This window comes from Pseudophryne corroboree, chromosome 10 (assembly GCF_028390025.1).
Source record: "Pseudophryne corroboree isolate aPseCor3 chromosome 10, aPseCor3.hap2, whole genome shotgun sequence".
Classification (NCBI taxonomy): domain Eukaryota; kingdom Metazoa; phylum Chordata; class Amphibia; order Anura; family Myobatrachidae; genus Pseudophryne; species Pseudophryne corroboree.
The window spans coordinates 40,412,097-40,436,993 of record NC_086453.1 but is presented as its reverse complement, the minus strand read 5'-3'; the positions used below and the strand labels follow the sequence as shown (position 1 = coordinate 40,436,993).

The window sequence follows — 24,897 nt, the reverse complement described above, 5'->3', positions numbered from 1 at the left end:
TTCAGGGCCCGGACTACATCCAGCAACTTGGAAGCCTCCAAGTCCCGAGTAGCCGCAGGCACCACAATAGGTTGGTTCAAATGAAACGCTGATACCACCTTAGGGAGAAATTGGGGACGAGTCCTCAATTCTGCCCTGTCCATATGGAAGATCAGATAGGGGCTTTTACATGACAAAGCCGCCAATTCTGACACACGCCTAGCCGAAGCCAAGGCCAAAAGCATGACCACTTTCCACGTGAGATATTTCAACTCCACGGTCTGAAGTGGCTTAAACCAATGTGATTTTAGGAAATCCAACACAACGTTGAGATCCCAAGGTGCCACTGGAGGCACAAAAGGAGGCTGAATATGCAGCACTCCCTTAACAAACGTCTGAACTTCAGGCAGTGAAGCCAGTTCTTTTTGAAAGAAAATAGACAGGGCCGAAATCTGGACTTTAATGGATCCCAATTTTAGGCCCATAGTCACACCTGACTGTAGGAAGTGCAGAAATCGACCCAGCTGAAATTCTTCTGTTGGGGCCTTCATAGCCTCACACCAAGCAACATATTTTCGCCATATGCAGTGATAATGTTTTGCTGTCACATCCTTCCTAGCTTTTATCAGCGTAGGAATGACTTCAACCGGAATGCCCAGTACCTTTGGTATGAGAGGAAGAGGAGGGAACACAAACCAATTGGTACACCCACGGTGTCACTAGAGGGTCCACAGCTATCGCCTGAGGGTCCCTTGACCTGGCGCAATATCTTTTTAGCTTTTTGTTGAGGCGGGACGCCATCATGTCCACCTGTGGCCTTTCCCAACGATTTACAATCAGCTGGAAGACTTCTGGATGAAGTCCCCACTCTCCCGGGTGTAGGTCGTGTCTGCTGACGAAGTCTGCTTCCCAGTTGTCCACTCCCGGAATGAACACTGCTGACAGTGCTATCACGTGATTTTCCGCCCATCGGAGAATCCTTGTGGCTTCTGCCATCGCCATCCTGCTTCTTGTGCCGCCCTGTCGGTTTACATGGGCGACCGCCGTGATGTTGTCTGACTGAATCAGCACCGGCTGGTTTTGAAGCAGGGGTTTTGCCTGACTTAGGGCATAGTAAATGGCCCTTAGTTCCAGATTATTTATGTGTAGGGAAGCCTCCTGACTCAACCATTGTCCTTGGAAGTTTCTTCCCTGAGTGACTGCCCCCCAACCTCGGAGGCTTGCATCCGTGGTCACCAGGACCCAGTCCTGTATGCCGAATCTGCGGCCTTCGAGAAGATGAGCACTCTGCAGCCACCACAGCAGAGACACCCTGGCCCTCGGGGACAGGGTGATCAGCCGATGCATCTGAAGATGCGATCCGGACCACTTGTCTAACAGATCCCACTAAAAGATCCTTGCATGGAACCTGCCGAATGGAATTGCCTCGTAAGAAGCTACCATCTTTCCCAGGACTCGCGTGCAGTGATGCACCGACACCTGTTTTGGTTTTAGGAGGTCTCTGACCAGAGATGACAACTCCTTGGCCTTCTCCTCCGGGAGAAACACCTTCTTCTGTTCTGTGTCCAGAATCACACCCAGGAACAGCAGACGCGTCGTAGGAACCAGCTGCGACTTTGGGATATTCAGAATCCAGCCGTGCTGTTGTAGCACTTCCTGAGATAGTGCTACTCCGACCAACAACTGCTCCCTGGACCTTGCCTTTATAAGGAGATCGTCCAAGTACGGGATGATTATAACTCCCTTCTTCCGAAAGAGTATCATCATTTCGGCCATTACTTTGGTAAATACCCTCGGTGCCGTGGACAGACCAAACAGCAACGTCTGGAATTGGTAATGGCAGTCCTGTACCACAAAACGGAGGTACACCTGGTGAGGTGGGTAAATGGGGACATGTAGGTAAGCATCCTTGATGTCCAGTGATACCATGTAATCCCCCTCTTCCAGGCTTGCAATAACCGCCCTGAGCGATTCCATTTTGAACTTGAACTTCCTTATATAAGTGTTCAAGGATTTCAAATTTAGAATGGGTCTCACCGAACCGTCTGGTTTCGGTACCACAAACATTGTGGAATAGTAACCCCGTCCCTGTTGAAGGAGGGGAACTTTGATTATCACCTGCTGGAGGTACAGCTTGTGAATTGCCGCCAGTACTACCTCCCTGTCCTGGGGAGTAGCTGGCAAGGCTGATTTGAGGTAACGGCGAGGGGGAGACGTCTCGAACTCCAGCTTGTATCCCTGAGATACCACTTGTAGAACCCAGAGATCCACCTGTGAGCGAGCCCACTGGTCGCTGAAGTTCTGGAGACGAGCCCCCACCGCACCTGGCTCCACATGTGGAGCCCCAGCGTCATGCGGTGGACTTAGTGGAAGCAGGGGAGGATTTTTGTTCTTGGGAACTGGCTGTATGGTGCAGCTTTTTCCCTCTACCCCTGCCTCTGGGCAGAAAGGACGCGCCTCTAACCCGCTTGCCTTTCTGAGGCCGAAAGGACTGTACTTGATAATACAGTGCATTCTTAGGCTGTGAGGGAACCTGAGGTAAAAAAGTCGACTTCCCAGCTGTTGCTGTGGATACGAGGTCGAAAGACCGTCCCCAAACAATTCCTCACCCTTATAAGGCAAAATTTCCATGTGCCTTTTAGAATCAGCATCACCTGTCCACTGCCGAGTCCATAATACTCTCCTGGCAGAAATGGACATTGCATTAATTCTAGATGCCAGCCGGCAAATATCCCTCTGTGCATCTCTCATATATAAGACTACGTCTTTAATATGCTCTATGGTTAGCAATATAGTGTCCCTGTCAAGGGAATCAATGTTATCAGACAGGGAATCAGACCACGCTGCTGCAGCACTACACATCCATGCTGAAGCAATAGCAGGTCTCAGTATAGTACCTGAGTGTGTATACACAGACTTCAGGATAGCCTCCTGCTTTCTATCTGCAGGCTCCGTTAAGGCGGCCGTATCCTGAGAAGGCAGTGCCACCTTTTTTGATAAGCGTGCGAGCGCCTTGTCCACCTTAGGGGATGTCTCCCAGCGTAACCTATCCGTTGGCGGGGAAAGGGTACGCCATTAGTAACCGCTTAGAAATCACTAGTTTCTTATCTGGGGAACCCCACGCTTCTTCACACAATTCATTTAACTCATCAGATGGGGGAAAAGTCACTGGCTGCTTTTTCTCCCCAAAAACAATACCCTTTTTTGTGGTAACCGATTAATGTCAGAAATGTGCAACACATTTTTCATTGCCGTAATCATGCATCGGATGGCCCTAGTGGATTGTATATTTGTCTCATCCTCGTCGACACTGGAGTCAGACTCCGTGTCGACATCTGTGTCTGCCATCTGAGGTAGCGGGCGTTTTTGAGCCCCTGACGGCCTCTGAGATGCCTGGGCAGGCGCAGGCTGAGATGCCGGCTGTCCCAAAGCTGCGTCATCGAACCTTTTATGCAAGGAGTTGACACTGTCGGTTAATACCTTCCACATATCCATCCACTCAGGTGTCGGCCCCGCAGGGGGCGACATCACACTAATCGGCACCTGCTCCGCCTCCACGTAAGCGTCCTCATCAAACATGTCGACACAGCCGTACCGACACACCGCACACACACACAGGGAATGCTCTGACTGAAGACAGGACCCCACAAAGTCCTTTGGGGAGACAGAGAGTATGCCAGCACACACCAGAGCGCTATATAACAGAGGGATATACACTATACACAAAGTGAATTTTCCCCCTATAGCTGCTTATATCACAATTTTGCGCCTAAATTTATGTGCCCCCCCTCTCTCTTTTTTACCCTTTCTGTAGTGTATACTGCAGGGGAGAGCCTGGGGAGCGTCCTTCCAGCGGAGCTGTGAAGAGAAAATGGCGCTGGCTGTGCTGAGGGAGATAGCCCCGCCCCTTCAACGGCGGGCTTCTCCCGCTTTTTATAACGTTAATGGCGGGGGTTTCTGCACATATACAGTGTTAAACAATGTATTATGTGCTTTTTATTGCCAAAAGGTATATTAATTGCAGCCCAGGGCGCCCCCCCCCCCAGCGCCCTGCACCCACCAGTGACCGGAGCGTGTGGTGTGCTGTGGGAGCAATGGCGCACAGCTGCAGTGCTGTGCGCTACCTTATTGAAGACTGAAGTCTTCAGCCGCCGATTTCCTCCGGTTTCTTACGTCTTCTGGCTCTGCAAGGGGGACGGCGGCGCGGCTCCGGGAACGGACGATCGAGGTCGGGCCCTGTGTTCGATCCCTCTGGAGCTAATGGTGTCCAGTAGCCTAGAAGCACAAGCTAGCTGCAAGCAGGTAGGTTTGCTTCTCTCCCCTAAGTCCCACGTAGCAGTGAGTCTGTTGCCAGCAGATCTCACTGAAAATAAAAAACCTAACAAATACTTTTCTTTTTAGTGAACTCAGGAGAGCCCACTAAGTGCATCCAGCTCAGGCCGGGCACAGATTCTAACTGGGGTCTGGAGGAGGGGCATAGAGGGAGGAGCCAGTGCACACCAGATGTAGTACCTAATCTTTTCTTTAAAGAAGTGCCCAGTCTCCTGCGGAGCCCGTCTATTCCCCATGGTCCTTACGGAGTACCCAGCATCCACTAGGACGTCAGAGAAATGTATGCCTCTGGAAAACTATGAAAAGTAAAGCAGATTACAATAATACCCATTTTACACCGCTGCAATAGCCCCGGCCACTGCTCGGTGTAAAAGGGTGTCTGAAAAATAACCCAGGTTCAGTGACCCGGGACTCCAATCCGGGTTAGCGGGCAGGGTTGAACTCAGGAAGGACCATGGTTACGGGTCAGTGTAAACTGGTGATCTGGGTCTTCCGGCCCAGGTCCCATTACAAGCCTATGGAGAGCCGGCTCACAGGCGCTTGGAGATGATGTCATCTCCAGTCGCCAGCAGAAGGAAGCCCCAGCAATAACCAGGGTCCAGCTTGCGGTGTAAACAGGGTTTCAAGCCGCTGTGACACTGCTTGAAACCCCTGTTCAGTGACCCGGGCTGGCGTTGTAAAAGGGGTATTACTGGTAGTCCTGTTTATCCGTTGGAACATAATATTCACATTTAATCTTTGTACCCAATTATTGATCTTTCTGCACCGGGTAAAGGGAGGTTCATATTCCCTTTCCTCCTAGAAAATGTGGATCAGTGCTGCACATCGGCGTACGGACCGCATACTCCGTCTGATTTGCTTTAATAGCCATCAGTCAGGGTGTGTGTTTCCGTACATGCTGTCAGGCAACGCTCCGCCATAGCGTGAAGCAGAGCCACTCAGTCGGCTCGGCCGCCCATCAGTATGGAGACGCTACAGTAAGGTCAGGAAGAGGCGCTGTACTGCCACGACAACTGTGCACTGCTGTCTGCTCCTGATAAGAAACGTCACCGAGATGTGCGGCTGCAGGGCGACGAGATCTAAGATCTAAGTTCTCATTGTTGGGAGAGGGGAAGGAATATGCATAATAACAGCATGCGTTGTGTGTAAGAGAATGGATGCAGATGTTACACACAGGAGGACGCGCGTCAGCGGGTGCACAAGAGACAATGGAACCACTGATTGGATGAGCTCACCAGTTACTGACAATGTACCATAGCACTTAGAACAATACAACTTATTTCTACATCCTGGATTGTTGCTGAGCGAGGGTGTGACTGACCTGTCAGGTTAGATACTCCCACTCTCCTTCAGCTTATTTACTAGATCCTCTACGGTCTCCACTTTCACGCCGGCCTCTCTCTGCGGTGGGTCTTCCACACTCAAGATGTGTATACGGCTGGAGACGTCCACCCCCAGGTCTGTTGGCTTCACCGTCTCAATCTTCTTTTTCTTGGCTTTCTGGAAAGAAACATCCGGGAGAGAAGGAGAGTGAGCTGAGTGAATATAAGTTAGCGAGCAGCAGCTGTACAGATCAAGGATGGGGCAAATTCACCGCAGTCTAATTAGTGCTTCTGTAAACGCAGCGTTTGATCGCGTGAGTGGTACACGGATCCCCGGATAAAGATCATGGTAGAGTAATTCCTGCTTAGTGTGCCTATCACCACCGTCAGAAGCCACACAGCGCGTTATTCCTAACTGCCCACCCACGTGTGCCATAAACCCCGGCCTCACCATGATGTTCGGTAAAGTGGCGTAACGCGGCTCATTTAGCCGTAGGTCGGCGGTCACTACGGCCGGCAGTTTCATGCTGATCGTCTCTAGGCCACCGTCGACCTCCCGCAGCACCGTCAGCTTCTCCCCTTCCACTGTGACCTCTGATACAAACGTAGCCTAGATAGGAACAAAGACACCAACGCAGGGTCCTTAATACTGCAAAGGCTTGTACAGTATCCCTTATTTAAATCACTGATACCTAATTATACACTAGAACTCAATACTGTACAGAAGTAACATAAGAAAGATGATAACGCTGATGCTACTAAACTATACCTGTACAAGCAGCGTTCTGACGTCAGCATTTCAGTGTTCGTCAGGACACGTATGTATCATAGAAATCAAATTATTATTGCCCATTCCATTCAGATCGGTGCAATTGCCCTGTATTTGTCGTCATCTGCCGAGGGGCTGAACATCCTGATCTTAAATCGGACATGGGTCCTGCTACCCAGCACCGAGCAGCTGCTCCAGCCCATATACAGCCCTTCTTTACACTACTCCCATTTAAACCTCACAACAGCAGCTCCTTCCGACACTGCACCTGCCTGTACACATCCGGCCAGAAGGGGGCTCCTCTACACAGAGGGAATGATGCAGCTTTGCCTGTGCAGAAATCTTTACCAATAACCCGTTTTCGGGTGTATAATAATCTCACAGGAACGTGGCCTATTACTTGTCAGGCATGGCGAGTTGATATTTGCCGTAACAGGGCCTGCTGGTCCATACCACCAAATAGACGTTTCCGCTGTATATGCAGGAGACAGGTTCTCTCTTTAACTTACGCCCCACCTCCGAGATTTCCACAACTACAAATCTTTACTATAACGTGTTCATTATTTATATTTTTAAATTTCCCCTCAGTCTTTATAGAAATATTAAGGCATAATTGTACGAAAATATCATTAGGGGGGAGTTACCTAATTTCTAGGATGTTCGTAAACCTGCATACAGAGATCACTATCCAGTATAGATGCCATTGCTGCTATTCTCTTCCCTGCAATCCCGTTCTCTTCTCCCAGAGCTCATCTGTCTTACTGAGTGGACAAACCCCTGTCCGTGCAATATGCGTGGGTGCTAGTAACAAGGAATACATGTGACATCAGGGCTGGGCGTGACATCACTGGGGAAGTGGCGAGGAATAGGGAGCAATGAATATAGGACTGAGAACAATGGTAATATAAAACCCCTTCTGTCTACCATAGAAATGGCGCTTCGCTAGGCACAATTATGCAAAGAAAAATAGTGAGATCCTAGTTGCTAAAAACAAGATAGGAGATGCCGCAGTCTTCACCTATGGATGACATGATCTGGTGAGCCCCGTTCCACACCTGGAGTCATGCCCCCAGTAATTGCAGCAAGCACACCAAGCATCCCACTGTGCATTTCCCTGCTACAGTACATACTGTGATAGTTGGGGTGGTCAACCCTACAGCTGCTGACTCCGTGGCAGAAAGGCAACCGGGCTGGGAGCCGAAGAATAGAAGACGTATCGCTTAGTCACAATAAGGCGATTGATCCTGATCTATACTGGCATCCCATTAATCACAAAGTCAGACTTGTATACTGTTTGTAGATATTTGAAAGTGCAAATGATGTTCAATATCTATGATGGGAAATTACATCTCTAGTGTTTAATCCCAGTATCCAGCAGTACCACATCGCTCAGCCAGTACTCGGTACGTCAGCTGCAAACCCTGCGCCCTGCTCCATGCGTTAAACCAGAGGTAATTCTCTCATTTTCCGGAAAATAACACAGAGCCGGGGAGGATCGGTACCTGAGGCCAGTCAAGCAGAGCAGCGGTCATCTGTCCGGTCTGATTACAGTCATCATCAATGGCCTGCAAGGAGAGAGCGGAGAAAGTGCTGAGCTGGGGGGCAGCTAGGAAGAAGGTTATCTGGGACGTGCCCTGGGGAGGGAAGGCTGCAGGAGGCGATTCACAGGGAACAATAAAGCAATCACAATGCAGAGTGAAGAGGTAAAATACACATAATCTACATGTGCACAGGGACACAGAAAATAGGATTTTAATACCTACCGGTAAATCCCTCTCTCTTAGTCCGTAGAGGATGCTGGGGACTCCAAATGGACCATGGGGTATAGACGGGATCCGCAGGAGACATGGGCACTTTAAGACTTTAAATGGGTGTGAACTGGCTCCTCCCCCTATGCCCCTCCTCCAGACCTCAGTTATAGGAACTGTGCCCAGAGGTGACGGACATTGAGGAAAAGGATTTTGTTAACGAAGGGTGAGACACATACCAGCTCACACCACAACACACCGTACAACATGGCATTTAACTAAAACCAGTTTACCGTGTGAACCAAAAGAGATCAGCAACAGGCTGACCTTAACTGAAACACCACCTTTGTGTAACATAAGCAATAACTATTTACAAGTACTGCAGATAGAGTCCGCACTGGGACGGGCGCCCAGCATCCTCTACGGACTAAGAGAAAAGGATTTACTGGTAGGTATTAAAATCCTATTTTCTCCTTCGTCCTAGAGGATGCTGGGGATCCAAATGGACCATGGGGTTTATACCAAGCTCCAGACCGGGCGGGAGAGTGCGGATGACTCTGCAGCACCGATTGAGCAAACATGAGGTCCTCCGCAGCCAGGGTATCAAACTTGTAGAATTTTGCAAAAGTGTTTGAACCCGACCAAGTAGCTTCTCGGCAAAGCTGTAAAGCAGAGATGCCTCGGGCAGCCGCCCAAGATGAGCCCACCTTCCTAGTGGAATGGGCTTTCACCGATTTCGGTAACGGCAATCCAGCCGTAGAATGAGCCTGCTGAATCGTATTACAGATCCAGCGTGCAATCGTCTGCTTAGAAGCAGGAGCGCCAACCATGATGGCCGCATACAGGACAAACAGCGCCTCTGTTTTCCCAACACGAGCCGTTCTGGCTACATACATTTTCAAAGCTCTGACCACATCAAGAGACTTTGAATCCGCCAAGGCTTCAGAAACCACAGGCACCACAATAGGTTGGTTCATGTGAAACGACGAAACCACCTTAGGCAGAAATGGTTGACGAGTTCTCAATTCCGCTCTATCCACATGGAAAATCAGATAGGAGCTTTTGTGAGATAAAGCCGCCAATTCGGACACCCGCCTTGTGGACGCCAAGGCCAACAGCATGACCACTTTCCAAGTGAGAAATTTCAACTCAACCTTTTGTAAAGGTTCAAACCAATGTGACGTAAGGAACTGTAACACCACGTTGAGGACCCACGGTGCCTTTGAAAGAAAATTGATAAGGCCGAAACCTGCACTTTAATGGAGCCTAACTTCAGGCCCGCATCCACACCTGCTTGCAAAAAGTGGAGAAAACGACCCAGCTGAAATTCTTCCGTAGGAGCCTTCTTGGATTCACACCAAGACACACATTTTCTCCAAATACGGTGATAATGCTTCGCCATTACCTCCTTTCTAGCTTTAAGTAGAGTGGGGATGACTTCCCCGGGAATACCCTTTCTAGCTAGGATTTGGCGTTCAACCGCCATGCCGTCAAACGCAACCGCGGTAAGTCCTGGAACACGCACGGCCCCTGCTGTAACAGGTCCTCTCTTAGAGGAAGAGGCCAGGGATCTCCTGTGAGCAATTCCTGAAGATCCGGATACCAGGCCCTCCGTGGCCAATCTGGAACAACGAGTATCGCCTGAACCCTTGTTCTTCTTATGATCCTTATCACCTTTGGGATGAGTGGAAGTGGAGGGAACACATAGACCGACTGAAACACCCACGGTGTCACCAGTGCGTCCACTGCTGTTGCTTGAGGGTCCCTTGACCTGGAACAATATGTCTGAAGCTTCTTGTTGAGGAGAGACGCCATCATGTCTATTTGAGGAAGTCCCCAACGACTTGTCACTTCTGCAAAGACCTCTTGATGAAGACCCCACTCTCCTGGATGGATATCGTGTCTGCTGAGGAAGTCTGCTTCCCAGTTGTCCACTCCTGGAAGGAAGACCGCTGACAGAGCGCTTGCATGTTTTTCCGCCCAGCGAAGAATCTTGGTGACCTCCGCCATCGCCGCTCTGCTCTTTGTTCCGCCCAGGCGGTTTATGTGCGCCACGGCTGTAATGTTGTCCGACTGAATCAGGACGGGCAGGTCGCGAAGAAGATGTTCCGCTTGCCGAAGGCCGTTGTAGATGGCCCATAACTCCAGCACTTTTATGTGCAGACAAGCTTCCTGGCTCGACCATTTTCCCTGGAAATTTTGTCCCTGTGTGACTGCTCCCCAACCTCGGAGACTCGCGTCCGTGGTCACCAGAACCCAATCCTGGATCCCGAACCTGCGACCCTCTAGAAGGTGAGAACTTTGGAGCCACCACAGGAGAGAAACCCTGGCGCTGGGGGACAGGTTTATCTTCCGGTGCATGTGCAGATGGGACCTGGACCACTTGTCCAGCAGGTCCCACTGAAAAGTTCTTGTATGGAATCTGCCAAACTGAATGGCCTCGTAGGCCGCCACCATTTTCCCCAGCACTCGAGTGCAGTGATGAATCGACACTCTTGGCGGTTTCAGAAGTTCCTTGACCATGTTCTGGAGTTCCTGAGCCTTTTCCAACGGGAGAAAGATCCTCTGCAGATCAGTGTCCAGAATCATGCCCAAAAACGACAGTCGAGTTGTCGGAATCAACTGCGACTTTGGTAAATTTAGGAGCCAGCCATGTTGTTGCAGCACCTTCAGGGAGAGCGCAACGGTTTTTAGAAACTGCTCCTTTGATCTCGCCTTTATCAGGAGATCGTCCAAGTATGGGATAATTGTGACCCCTTGCTTGCGCAGGATCACCATCATTTCCGCTATTACTTTGGTGAAAGTCCTCGGGGCCGTGGAAAGACCAAACGGCAACATCTGAAATTGGTAGTGACAATCCTGAACAGCGAACCTCAGGAACGCCTGATGAGGAGGATATATGGGGACATGTAGATATGCATCCTTTATGTCGACTGACACCATAAAATCCCCCCCACCAGACCGGAGATCACAGCTCGGAGACATTCCATCTTGAATTTGAATCTTTTTAAATACAGGTTGAGGGATTTTAAATTCTGAAATCGGTCTAACCGAGCCATCCGGCTTCGGGACCACGAACAGGGTTGAATAAAACCCTTTCCCTTGTTGTAACAGGGGAACCGTGACAATGACTTGCTGTTGACACAGCTTTTGTATTGCAGCACACACTACCTCTCTCTCCGGATGAGAAACTGGTAAGGCCGATTTGAAAAATCGGTGCGGAGGCACGTCTTGGAACTCCAGTTTGTATCCTTGGGTCACAATTTCCAGCACCCAAGGATCCAGGACCGAGCGAACCCAGACTTGACGGAAGAGCTGAAGACGTGCCCCCACCGGTGCAGACTACCGCAGCGGAGCCCCAGCGTCTTGCGGTGGATTTGGTAGAAGCCGGGGAGGACTTCTGCTCCTGGGAGCTTGCCACAGCCGGCGATCTTTTTCCTCTTCCCTTACCTCTGGCCGCGAGGAAGGAAGATCCACGTCCTTTCCTGAATTTATGAGACCGAAAGGACTGCATCTGGTAGTGAGGCGTTATCTTTTGCTGTGGAGCGACAAAAGGCAAAAAAGAAGACTTACCAGCGGTAGCTGTAGAAACTAGGTCCGCGAGGCCCTCACCAAACAAAACTTCACCTTTGAAGGGCAGAGCCTCCATAGCCTTTTTAGAGTCAGCATCACTATTCCATTGATGAGTCCACAACGCCCTCCTAGCCGAGATTGCCATGGCATTGGCCCTTGATCCCAAGAGGCCAATATCTCTCGTCGCCTCCCTTAGATATATCGATGCGTCCCTGATGTGACCCAGCGTCAAAAGGACGTTATCCCTATCCAGGGTGTCTATGTCAGATGACAAGTTATCTGCCCACCTTTCAATAGCGCTACTCACCCATGCCGATACCACGGCCTGCCTGAGCAGCGTACCCGTAGTAACAAATAGATTTTAAGGTAGTTTCCTGCTTACGATCCGCAGGGTCCTTTAGGGTCGCCGTGTCAGGGGACAGTAACGCCACCTTCTTGGACAAACGCGCCAGAGCTTTGGCCATCGTGGGTGAGGATTCCCACCGTAACCTATCCTGCGAGGGAAAAGGATACGCCATAGCAATTCTCCTAGGAATCTGCAGTCTCTTGTCAGGAGACTCCCAAGCTTTTTCAAAAAGAGCGTTCAGTTCATGAGAGGGAGGAAACATTACCTCAGGTTTCTTTCCCTTAAACATACAGACCCTTGTGTCAGGGACAGTGGGGTCTTCTGTGATATGTAACACATCTTTAATTGCCACAATCATGTACTGAATACTCTTAGCCACCTTAGGATGTAACTTGGCATCATTATAGTCGACACTGGAGTCAGAATCCGTGTCGGTATCTGTGTCTGCTATCTGGGTAAATGAACGTTTTTGTGACCCTGAGGGGGTCTGAGATTGTAACAAAACATCTCCCATGGATTGTCTCCATGCTTGGTTCTGAGACTCAGAATTGTCTAACCTCTTATGCAATACAGCCACACTTGCATTTAAAACACTCCACATATCTACCCAATCAGCAGTCGGCGGTGCCGACGGATTCACTCCCACATTCAGTTCAGCTCCCACACCAGTCTCCTCCTGGGAAGAGCCTTCTACCTCAGACATGTCGACACACGCGTACCGACGCCCCCAAACACACTGGGCTATAGGGGACAGACCCACAGTACGGTCCTTCAGAGACACAGAAAGAGAGTTTGCCAGCTCACAACCAGCGCCTCACCGGTCTGAAGGGATTAAATAATGCCCCAGACCTGTAAGCGTTTATACCAAGCAATCAACACCAAATTCTCGTGCCCCCCCCCCCCGCTCGTTTTGTGCACCCTGTTACTTGTGTACAGCAGTGAAGGGCCAGGAGCAGCGTCTCTGCAGCAAGCTGTGGAGAAAATGACGCTGGTTAGAGCTGAAGGAGGAAGCCCCGCCCCCTACATGACGCGCTTCGGTCCCGCTTTTATTTATACTGGCGGGGGTCTGTATACATTGCCTATGCAATGTATACTGTCATGCCAGTCTCAAAAGTGAGGTTTTATTGCTGCCCAGGGCGCCCCCCCTGCGCCCTGCGCGGTACCTCAGGAAGATCCGAAGTCTTCTGCCGCCTTTGAAGTCTTCTTGCTTCTACTACTCACCCAGCTTCTCTCTTCAGGCTCTGTGAGGGGGACGGCGGCGCGGCTCCGGGAACGAGCAGCTAGGCGCACCAAGTGATCAGACCCTCTGGAGCTGATGGTGTCCAGTAGCCTAAGAAGCAGAGCCTTTGTAGGTCTGCTTCTCTCCCCTCACGATAAACCTAACAAAAGTCTTTTTTAGAGAAACTCAGTAGAGCTCCCCAAGTGTGCAACCAGTCTCCTCTGGGCACAGAATCTAACTGAGGTCTGGAGGAGGGGCATAGGAGGAGGAGCCAGTTCACACCCATTTTAAGTCTTAAAGTGCCCATGTCTTCTGCGGATCCCGTCTATACCCCATGGTCCATTTGGAGTCCCCAGCATCCTCTAGGACGAAGGACAAATGAAAAATACGGCAGGTATTATTTTCTGACTGTAATCAATTACCCAGCATCTGGAACCCCCCCCCCCCCCCCATCTAGGAGACTAGATGTACAGGATATCTGAACCACGATCTACATAACAATGTGCAATACACAGGATGCTGGATCCTGGTGGCCTGCGTGACTGACTGATGCTATTCCCGGGACCCATCCCACAACGGCACATCCCCATCACTCACCTGCTTTCCCAGGAGCACAAGGTTCACGTTCTCCTTCTTGGCCAAAGCGGCTAGGATCTTGGAGACCTGGAATGGTCCGAGGCTTTCGGCATCCTTGGCGGACACTTCTACATGGACGCCGCGGTCAGCTCCCATCGCTAAGGCAGTTCTGATGGTCTCCTGAAAAGAGGGAGAAGTGTGAGGCCATAGAGAACCAGGAAATATATGGTAACACTCACCGGCAGAAGATAATGGGACATGGGAGCGCCTGCAAGGGAGAAAGTGACGGTCATACAGTTCTAACGCCCCTTTAGCATGGCTGGTTTGTTAACACTACACTTGACTACCCCGGCAACAAACGTTCGTTCATACTGGAACAGATCAATGTAAACACTGTGATCCTCACGGGTAGCTCCTGGAGACACAACTAAGGATTAAGAGACAAATAAGGGGGAATTCAAATGTTTGAAAAGTCGGTTGGGTGTCTGTTTTTTCCTGTCTATTAGATAGGAACTGACTTTTCAAACATTTGAATCTCCCCCATAGAAGGAGTTGAAGCAATTTGTTTATTACAGTATGTTCAATTCTTTCTCTTCTCTACTTCTGTTATCCCTGAAAATGATACACATCCCATACACATAACATCAGCGCCCTGTTGTATCGGCTGAATGATTATTCTGCGTACAGTAGGGGGTGGGGGAAAAATCAGGAGAAAATCGTTCAATGGAGATGCCAGTGACACCTCACTAGAATGGTCATTAATTATTATAATCTCAGACTGTAAGAGCGTTAGGGCAGGGCCACCTATACCCACGGTTTTAATTTTATCATAATCGCCTCAATGTACAACGCTGCCTATTGCATCGATGTTTTATAAATAAAGGATGATCACAGTAATAACAGTAGGAAAGACGACAACATTAGCTGTGTGGGATTTATTCAGCGCTGTATAATACCTATTAGGGAAGCCAATCACGGAAGTTCTGACTTCCAATGGGGTTTATAAGCATTAAATCCCGGGTATTATGGAATGAAAACACATATTGGATTGGTTAGGGGGCAGTGGGATAATACTTACCTTCTCGGTTCCGGTCACATTATCCGGTCCTCTCAGGTTCTCCCAGCTGTCTGTAGAATAGATGGAGGCTCATGATGCAGATGCTCTTAGTCACCAATAGGCTAGGAGAGCAATGTGCGGTGACATCATCACTGTGCGTCGTACTTCCAGCCAATCAGTGACTGAGAGCAGCCATATCACAGGACTCCAGCTCTTGAACTTCAGCAGAGCCTGGGAGAGGACCGGATAACACGCCTGCCGTCAAGAGAAGACCCTTCTGATCACCGCTGTGTGACTAAAGGCCGCTATATATCACCGGCAGACTGACGCAATTTCTACATCCTCTGACCGCCGGATCGGAGAAATGGGAATACTAAACATTTGTAAAAAATGTCAATTCCCCCATCCTGACCAAAAGCGGTCGGAACTGGAAAATCGGGTATTTTTAAAACAATGAATTTCCCATATTCTCCGGGGCTCTGATGCATTGGGGAGCTTAAGGAAGGGGGTAGAGGAATGTAAGGTGGGACGAGGGAGAATGAAAACATGGAGCTGGGGGTAGTGGGGGGGTTGTATCAATTATGAGGATACAATGGTACATTAGTAGTCTGTGTCACAGTAGAAAAAAAAACGGGATTATTATAATGTATTTATGTTTTTACTATACATATATCCTTCAGCGCTATTCTCTTATAACAGTATGGATCGCTACCTCCTTTTAGGGAGCATGTAAGACAGACTGAGATTTACAACGGAGGATGGTCAGGCAGCTAACTATCCGGATTCCCTTCTGCATAACATCAAAACCCTGTAACAAATACACTGACAATTTCCCAGGAGTCAGGTAACAGGATTAGACAGGCGTGCTGCCTGAACACAGGAGAAAAAGGAGCCCACAGGCAATGTCACTGCACAGGAACCAGGCTAACGCCAGTGTGCGCTCCTAGTACTATATACAGGAGTCACTTCAGCCCCACTCCAGACTGTGCGCAATCTCTCCTTTTCTTCCTCGCACAGGGAAAAATCCTGATCACTATGAAATGACAACGCAAAGCCCCAGGCACGGGGGACTATGGCGTTCAAGGTCAAAAATTCCTGTGCAGGAATAACCGTCTGGCACTTGGCGTAATCAGCTTTCATACGTCTGCAGTGTATACGGTGCCAGGGCAATAAGATGCAGGGCTTGATTGGTATTGCTTAACGTGACAATGCTGAATGCAGGATGTACTAATCGGCACCCTGTCCAAGAGCATCGCACTCTCGGGGAGACGTCCGCTCGCCGCACTGACATTTAAAAGGCGGGGGAGGCGGAGGGAGCAGCAGATAGCATCTGAATCAGGCTTTCTGTATCATTAACCATAGGAGGGAGGCAGGAGAGATGCAGAGGGAGAAGAAAATTGAGTTATGAGATGGGGCTGGGTGAAAAAGAAAAGGACGATATTGGTGACGGACAGGCAGTGAAGCTGCGGCCACCACCAAGACAATGACCAGGGACAGATGAAAGTAAAACCAGGCTGCGATGGGCCGGGCGCTGGGCTAGGTTAATAAGAGGGTGGTGAACTGGGCTTGTGCATAACCAAGGAAATGTTTGCAGCATCAGTATAAAAGGCCGATCGCCCCATCCTATATGGATTTGAGGAAAGGCAGCAAAAAAAAAAACAACAACAAGGTAATAATTAAAGATAAAGCAAAGTGCGGACAGCTCCCTGCTAAAATTACTAGAGCGGAAAAGCAGAAGTGACAGGCCTGTGGATTGGATGCGGGGGCCAGGGGGTGGAGGCCGGGGTGAGGGAGGAAGGGCTTGCCCTGTGAATAAAGCAGGCATCTGCGCCCACGTTCAGATGAAACGATAATGCAGCCAGTGGGTAGGAAACGCAGGGCAGGAGGGGCAGCTCTCTAGGCACGTCCAGGTCTGCACAATATGGATCGCTATTGTGCTTGTTGTACGGACAGCTGTGGAATGAGTAACATTGTGTTCCGCTAATAACTTACATTGTATCAATCTCAGCAGATAGATGTTCCCTGACTTTCCAGTTCACAAGACGTCCCTACCTTACAAAGAGCTGAGCGGCTTCCTTTATAACGCCTTTCAGGAGCGCCAGTCTCCCTTAATCCCAGCTTTGTTCCTTCCCAATCGCCTTCAGCGACCGAGGTTGGAGCTGGGCCGCCCACGGCAACTCTTACAGGATTAGATTTTAGGGTGCAGCAAATAGGGTCACCCACCACAACAAAGGTGTTTCTCAGAGCTCAAAAGGGAACGTCCCAGAAAATCAGTCCGGTCTGTGTGTAATTTATATATGTGTAACGGACTGAGAGCACAAGTGATCACAAACAGGGTTACGCTATTCTACTACTGCATGTCAGTTGTGTCACACTGCAAAAGATTACGGATATAAAGACACCTAGCAACCTAAACACACACTGCTCACTGTGTGCAGGGTACAGCACTCAGGCAGCAGGCCACATCTGCCGCAGATTGGGAGAGGAGGGGGGGGGGGGGGGATGTAATACTCTCCAAATTTTGGAAAGTGCCAATTTTCCAGCGAGACTGAAATCACTGTATGTAATAGAATGTGGGTACACGTAAACTAGCCAGAATTTTGCTCCACCCATCTTTGGGACAACACAACACGACCTCCGCATTAAACATACAACTCACCAGATGTCACAGTCAGCGTACTGAAAATTGTCAGTGTTCATGCCAAAATAACTTGCCAAACCATAGATGGCCAGCGGCTTTTAGCAGCTATCTTCAGGTGCTCCATCTATTTAAGATGGTTCCCCCACTTCTAGACATCAACTAGCAGCAGCGGCTATAGCTAGTAAATATCAGGGGGGGGGGGGGCGGACGACAAACAGCATTGGGACCCCCTAGTTTTTCAATTACTAGCATAAGGTGTGACCAGCCGGGGCTAGTGGGACCTCAGAGAGGAGACCCGCACACACATATAGGTATTTCATATGGATACCATGCGGTACATTTACTATAGCTTCTAAAACAGACAATTGGTGGTGTTGCTGATCCTCCATGATAGAATATAAATCATAACAAAAATATAAATGAAAAAGATTAAAAGCTGCAATACCAACCGGTTCTACATGTTCCTATCTGGGTCTGCAGCTTCTGATTGGTCTGCCAGTCCAAAACCTCCTTCCGCAGTGATGGAATCAGAGTAGAGTGGTGTGCATCGGCGATTGGATCAATGTATGTGGGGGACACAAGGTGGGGAAATCGGTGATGAGATCGATGCAAGAACCCCACACACTCTGTGGGTAACCCTACTGTGTTGTGACCCTAATCTGCAAGCTCCAGTGAGACTCACACACACATTGCAGTATGTTCCACATAAGCTGCCTCACTCACATCCCCCCCCCCACCATGTACACCCATACATACACCCTAGCCTGGCAAGTCTTTATGCCACTAGCAATGGCTTGGACGGTTTTGCAGTGTGCTCTACGTGGCAGTGCGAGGTTCCACTGTACTGTGTAAAGATTGGGAGCAGGCTACAGTATGTGGGCCTAATTCAGACATTGATCACAGCAGCAAATTTGTTAGCTAATGGGCAAAACCATGTGCACTGCAGGGGGGGAGGGGGCAGATATAAACATGTGCAGAGAGTAATGGGCCCTATACACTTGGCGACTGGGCGCCGAGCTGCCCGACAACCAATACGGCTGACGGACAACCCGGCGGCAGGGGGGGGGGGGGGGGGGGGGGGGGGGGAAGCTGGTGACGGAGGGAGTGAAGGTCCTTCACTTCCCCCGTCACCCAGCTCCATAGCCCTGCATGCTAATATGGACGAGAATGTCCATATTGGCCTGCAGGTATGAACGAGACGGCACCAACAATGAACGAGCGCATCATTCATCGCTGGTGCCTACACACTGAAAGATATGAACGGTATCTACTGTAGTTCATTCATGAACGAGATCGTTCATAGCTTTCAGTGACATCTGTAAGTGTGTAGGGCCCTTTAGATTTGGGTGGCGTGTGTTGAAACTGAAATCTAAATTGCAGTGTAAAAATAAAGCAGCCAGTATTTACCCTGCACAGAAACAATATAACCCACCCAAATCTAACTCTCTCTGCACGTTACATCTGCCCCACCTGCAGTGCACATGGTTTTGCCCAATGGCTAACAAATTTGCTGCTGCGATCAGATCTGAATTAGGTTCCGTGTACCTACAGAAGCATCACCTCCTTTAACACGCAGGCTAAGGGGTGAGCAAGAATGCATGGAAATCTTCTGTATGCTATTTACTAAAGAAAAAAAGACCAAGATGGCCACAAAATGCAGGGAAGGATAATATATTGCTGGAGAATACCCTTTAGTCTGAGAAGCGCGGACACCAAGCACAAGCACTGACCTATTTCAGGATAACAAGCTACAAATGATGAGGGTAGGTACCTAAGTGGACAGAAGTTTCAGACTAGCGAGCAAAGTAGCAAAGAGAGTTTAGATCTTGAAGACACCTAAATTATTTTTCTGGAAGCCAAGAAATGTGGAGAATCAATTCTGTTTTCCAGTGTGGCGCTCTCAGCTCGCTGAAGCTGTGCTTTGCAGTCTGGAACCCGGCCAGTTCGTTAAGGGAGCTGAGCCCACAGGGAGCCTGTATTGCTTGAGGTCACGAAAACTCAACCAAAAAGCGCAGACCTCCAGTGAGTGCTTTATCCACCGGCGCGGGGGCACCGGGAAAGCCGTGGGTCACAGCCGTGGCTGGGAAGGGAAAGGCTCCCGAATGGATGAGAGGATTTATAACCTCTATTACGGAGAAAGCAGAGCGGCCGTAATGATTTAACCCCTTATAGCGCTGCAATGTCTAGTAAATCACGTTTTTTGCAAGCAGTCGCCTTACTTGTGTGCAATTTACAGGCGAGCGGACAGGAAGAAACTTTAATTGCGACATCCCAGGATAAATAGGAGTCACCCGCACAGCAGGCCGCACACAATTAGGGTAGCTGACAAAATATTTCATTAGCAGTCTATTAAAAGAATGTATTTTACTTGTGCAGTGTGCACAACAAAAAGGTATACAATAAAAATGCATTTATCTGGAATTTACATGTCCTATATTATGGTCTTAAGTAAATGCACTTATTTCTGTATAAAAATGAGTACTCAGCCTGTACGCTTCAATAATTACATGTTCCCCCACACCCCCAAAAAGCCCATTCTGTACTTGGGGTCTGCTTTAGAGCTGGGTAGAATTTTAAAGACATGCACCTGAAAATAGAGCCGACAGACACCCAGAACGCACACATGGATATTATCAGAACACTGCAGGATTTTTAGGTTTTACAGTAAGAATTAAGCACCAGTACAACAGCCTGAGCTGGCTACCTCTAAAGCAGAAGGGGGAGGACAACGAGCTTGGGGTCGTCCTACAAAAGTGGCAGCCTTTGCCAGGCAATGCCAGTCTGTGACAGTCAACAGTACAAGCAGTCCTGCAGCAATGTGGTGCCCATTCTCATATGGTGAAACCAGACCCAGACCAGGCAGCATATGGCAGTACTTTTTAACGAGCCGGGTAGTCTCTAGTGGATTTTGCGCCACTACAACACGGCGGTGCCACGTTGTGTATCTGCCTCTTCTAATGTGAGTGTACCATCCTGGCATAGCCTGGTGCTCGCTGCCACTCTCACTGTACACATGCTTTGCCAGTGACCAGACCATCCACAGTACTGTTGGTGGTTACGGATTTAGAAAGAAGTGGGGCCAGACTTTTTTTTTTTCCAATCATTCTTGAAATATCAAAAATAAAACAACCACCCACTAAAGATAAATCAGGATGACACCCGTCTTTACAGAAGGCCTTTCCGGAATGTCATTGGATATACTGTACCTCCGAAACAGCTGGAGATGTCGCCAATTCCAAGGCTTACGTCATTTGGTCAAGACTTAGGTCGACAGCCACTAGGTCGACATGCATTAGGGCGACATGGTCACTAGGTCGACATGGAAAAAGGCGAGTTTTTCACTTTTGTTTTTTAATTTTGCTACTTTTTTCATACTTTACAATCCACGTGGACCACAATTGGGAACGGTAACCTTGCCCAAAGCATGGCGAACGAAGCGAGGGGACACGGGTGGTCATTCTGAGTTGATCGCTCGCTAGCAGTTTTTAGCAGCCGTGCAAACGCTATGCCACCTCCCACTGGGAGTGTATTTTAGCTTAGCAGAAGTGCGAACGAAAGGATCGCAGAGCGGCTACAAAATAATTTTGTGCAGTTTCAGAGTAGCTTCAGACCTACTCAGCGCTTGCGATCACTTCAGACTGTTCAGTTCCGGATTTGACGTCACAAACACGCCCTGCGTTCGCCCAGCCACGCCTGCGTTTTTCCTGGCACGCCTGCGTTTTTCCGAACACTCCCTGAAAACGGCCAGTTGACACCCAGAAACGCCCACTTCCTGTCAATCACTCTGTGGCCACCAGCGCGACTGAAAAGCTTCGCTAGACCTTGTGTGAAACTACATCGGCCGTTGTGAAAGTACGTCGCGCGTGCGCATTGCGCCCCATACGCATGCGCAGAAGTGCCCTTTTTTTTTGCATCATTGCTGCACAGCGAACATTTTCTGCTAGCGATCAACTCGGAATGACCCCCACGGTGCACTAATTGGGGTTCCCCGTCACTTTACAAAGAAAACGATACCCCAAAAAAAACAACCTCATGTCGACCTTTCAATGTCGACCTAGTGACCCCGTCGACCAATAGTGGTCGACCTAAGTCTTGTCGACCAAATGACCCATACCCTGTTCCAATAAGGATGCAGCTACAGGGGTATATTATGGGGATGGGCCCCTACACTGAACTTACCCTGACCCGCTTAGTCAGGCACAGAGGCAGTAAGTCCTAGTTACGTTACCGTTCTATCCGTGCTCGTATTCCGGCGCATGAACAGTAGAGCAAAGCAGATTTCTGTGGGCTCCAGCTTTACTTACACTAAATCTGGACTTTGGTGCGCATATCAGCAAAAACGTAATTGTGGCATACATCGACGCCAAGGTTCCCTTCACATGCCTCAACACCCGAAATCAGTACCCAGGGCACTCAGTCCAAAGCCCACCATATTCGTGTGCAGTGACCACTACACTCCAGTCATATTTTAGCATTTGACCAACTTCACAATGTGAAGGATACTCGTGTTTGTACGTGTAACCGCGTACGGCGGCCACAACCAGCAAGGCGCGCTCTAGGTACAACCTGCAAAGAGACTTTGAAATCTTCGAAGTATCTGGGAAAACTGCTCACGTAAATCGGCTCAAGTTATAAAACTTTGATTAAACGTAAAACGAGGGGAAACATCTTTTCAACGAACATGTACTGATAGGATAAAAGGGTTTGCTGTAGAATACGTTGCGCTGAACAGGAGAGATATCGATCGGAGCACTGGAATATGAAATAAGGCAGAGATGTTTTTACATCCACCATAAAGAGCCGCCCGGTTTGCTCTTCTCCCCGATATGGTATATTTGTATTCTCTCCATTAGGGAAGATGCCGTGGAGTGCTGGAGTACATGCAGGTCACGTGGACCCTTTTAACGTGGGATTGGTGTGCATACGAAGCCAGACGGTGCAAGGTAGGCACCGTAAGGAGTCTGTGAGCTGTGTGATTAATATGTACAGAGCCATGGTGTAATGTATCTGGAGCCGTGTGTTACATTTCCAGCGGTGAATGGTTTCAGCCCCAGGACTCTCTGTTCTCCGACTGATCCTCAGACAAATCCATCAATAATGCCAATTACTGCCCCATTCCACCACCAGGGAGCCTGTAAAGTCCTTCCCGGTAACAAGAAGTGACAGTCCTCCCCCCACCTCCCACGTTCCCCTGCTCCACGCACACCTTTAAGTCCAGCTTCTGGGACAGAGCATTTCTCAGCCAAAGTGACAGCCAGGTTCATTTCCAAACCCTAGGTAGCGAAGCAGGCCCCGGAGCATGTTTAAAAGAACATTACTGTGGAAGGAAGATTAAATTAGCTTATGCTTCTGATTCCTGCGCGGCTGGAAGGCCTCGCTGCCTCTCTACCAGGTGCTGGAACGGCCGGATCTGCAGGAGTACGGTTCAGAAGTTCTTTATCAGCAGCCACCATGTAAAGTTCCCAGATTGCTCCTCCCACACTCATCTCTCTGCAGAGATGCCCAAATACACATTCAATTAGCAGCACAGAGTCATCCTATAGGACGCTACTGTAACATCCCTTCCTATATCCCAGGGATGCACCTGAGCCATACATCAGGAAAGGCCTGAATAACTACCCCTGCTACAGAGAATTCTATTGGACAAAAACTGGACCAGCAACGGCCCCAATAATAACAAAAAATTTTGAGGAAATCAAAAAGGGAATAATCAGTATTTGTATGGGCCTTATTATTAAATTAGCAAAATTGCAACTGCTTGCGATCGCATGCCGCGGGACGCAAGCACAGGGCAAGGCCACCCAGCATGCAAATGCCAGCCAGCGATGCAATCGCAATTCAATTGCGATCACATTGCCGAATAAGGGACGCCCCTCCTGCCTGCGAGTCTGGCTGCGAAGGCAGGCGCAGGGTGTCAATGTTTTCTGTTGCAGTGGCTGTGTGTGTAGTCATGTGGCTGGCCCAAAAGAAGGACATCACACCATTTTTCGCAGCACCACCCACACGACGCCTCCACCCCTGCGAATGCCTCTGCCTGTCAAGCATTGGTCGCATGGCACCAGCGTATGCTGATGAATAAAATCCAATTTACATAAGATTTGGTGGCACCCTAAAGGAAATCCTGAAATCGGAGCATTTTTAATATTCCCAGGAAGATTATTTGAACGCAAAACAACGCTGGAAGATATACAAGAAAAGAGCTTGGAGATATTATTGTGATGGATTTCAGTGTATTATTATTGTGAAGGATTCTGTAGCCAGAACTCTGAGTCCCATAGCACCATTCTGATGAAGTGGCCCCTGTCCCAATGCTTCTAAAGAGATACCTCTCCACAGCAGTTAATTTTCTGAACCATACTAGTGCCCTCGTTCATTTTCTGAACCGTACTAGTGCCCTCGTTCATTTTCTGAACCGTACTAGTGCCCTCGTTCATTTTCTGAACCGTACTAGTGCCCTCGTTCATTTTCTGAACCGTACTAGTGCCCTCGTTCATTTTCTGAACCGTACTAGTGCCCTCGTTCATTTTCTGAACCGTACTAGTGCCCTCGTTCATTTTCTGAACCGTACTAGTGCCCTCGTTCATTTTCTGAACCGTACTAGTGCCCTCGTTCATTTTCTGAACCGTACTAGTGCCCTCGTTCATTTTCTGAACCGTACTAGTGCCCTCGTTCATTTTCTGAACCGTACTAGTGCCCTCGTTCATTTTCTGAACCGTACTAGTGCCCTCGTTCATTTTCTGAACCGTACTAGTGCCCTCGTTCATTTTCTGAACCGTACTAGTGCCCTCGTTCATTTTCTGAACCGTACTAGTGCCCTCGTTCATTTTCTGAACCGTACTAGTGCCCTCGTTCATTTTCTGAACCATACTAGTGCCCTCGTTCATTTTCTGAACCATACTAGTGCCCTCGTTCATTTTCTGAACCATACTAGTGCCCTCGTTCATTTTCTGAACCATACTAGTGCCCTCGTTCATTTTCTGAACCATACTAGTGCCCTCGTTCATTTTCTGAACCATACTAGTGCCCTAGTTCATTTTCTGAACCATACTAGTGCCCTAGTTCATTTTCTGAACCATACTAGTGCCCTCGTTCATTTTCTGAACCGTACTAGTGCCCTCGTTCATTTTCTGAACCATACTAGTGCCCTAAGTTCAGTTTCTGAACCATACTAGTGCCCTAGTTCATTTGCTGAACCATGCTAGTGTCCTAGTTCATTTTCTGAACCATGCTAGTGTCCTAGTTCATTTTCTGAACTATAGTAGTGCCCTAGGCCATTTTTTGAACCACAGTAGTTCCCTAGGTAATTTTCTGAACCACAGTAGTGCCCCCTAGGTC

The 24,897-nt window shown here is 49.0% G+C and overlaps 1 protein-coding gene across 1 annotated transcript in view; it reads right to left on the bottom strand.

Annotated features, from left to right (window-relative positions):
- Window positions 1-24,897, bottom strand: part of ETFB (electron transfer flavoprotein subunit beta) — a 107,883-nt gene that overhangs the window by 8,347 nt on the left and 74,639 nt on the right. The window contains exons 3-6 of the mRNA XM_063942316.1: window positions 13,886-14,044; window positions 7,905-7,967; window positions 6,085-6,243; window positions 5,633-5,811 (exon numbers count right to left, since the gene is read on the bottom strand). Of these exons, the coding sequence (XP_063798386.1) occupies window positions 5,641-5,811; window positions 6,085-6,243; window positions 7,905-7,967; window positions 13,886-14,044 (552 nt within the window). The 3' untranslated portion in view covers window positions 5,633-5,640. The remainder of the gene's footprint in view (window positions 1-5,632; window positions 5,812-6,084; window positions 6,244-7,904; window positions 7,968-13,885; window positions 14,045-24,897) is intronic.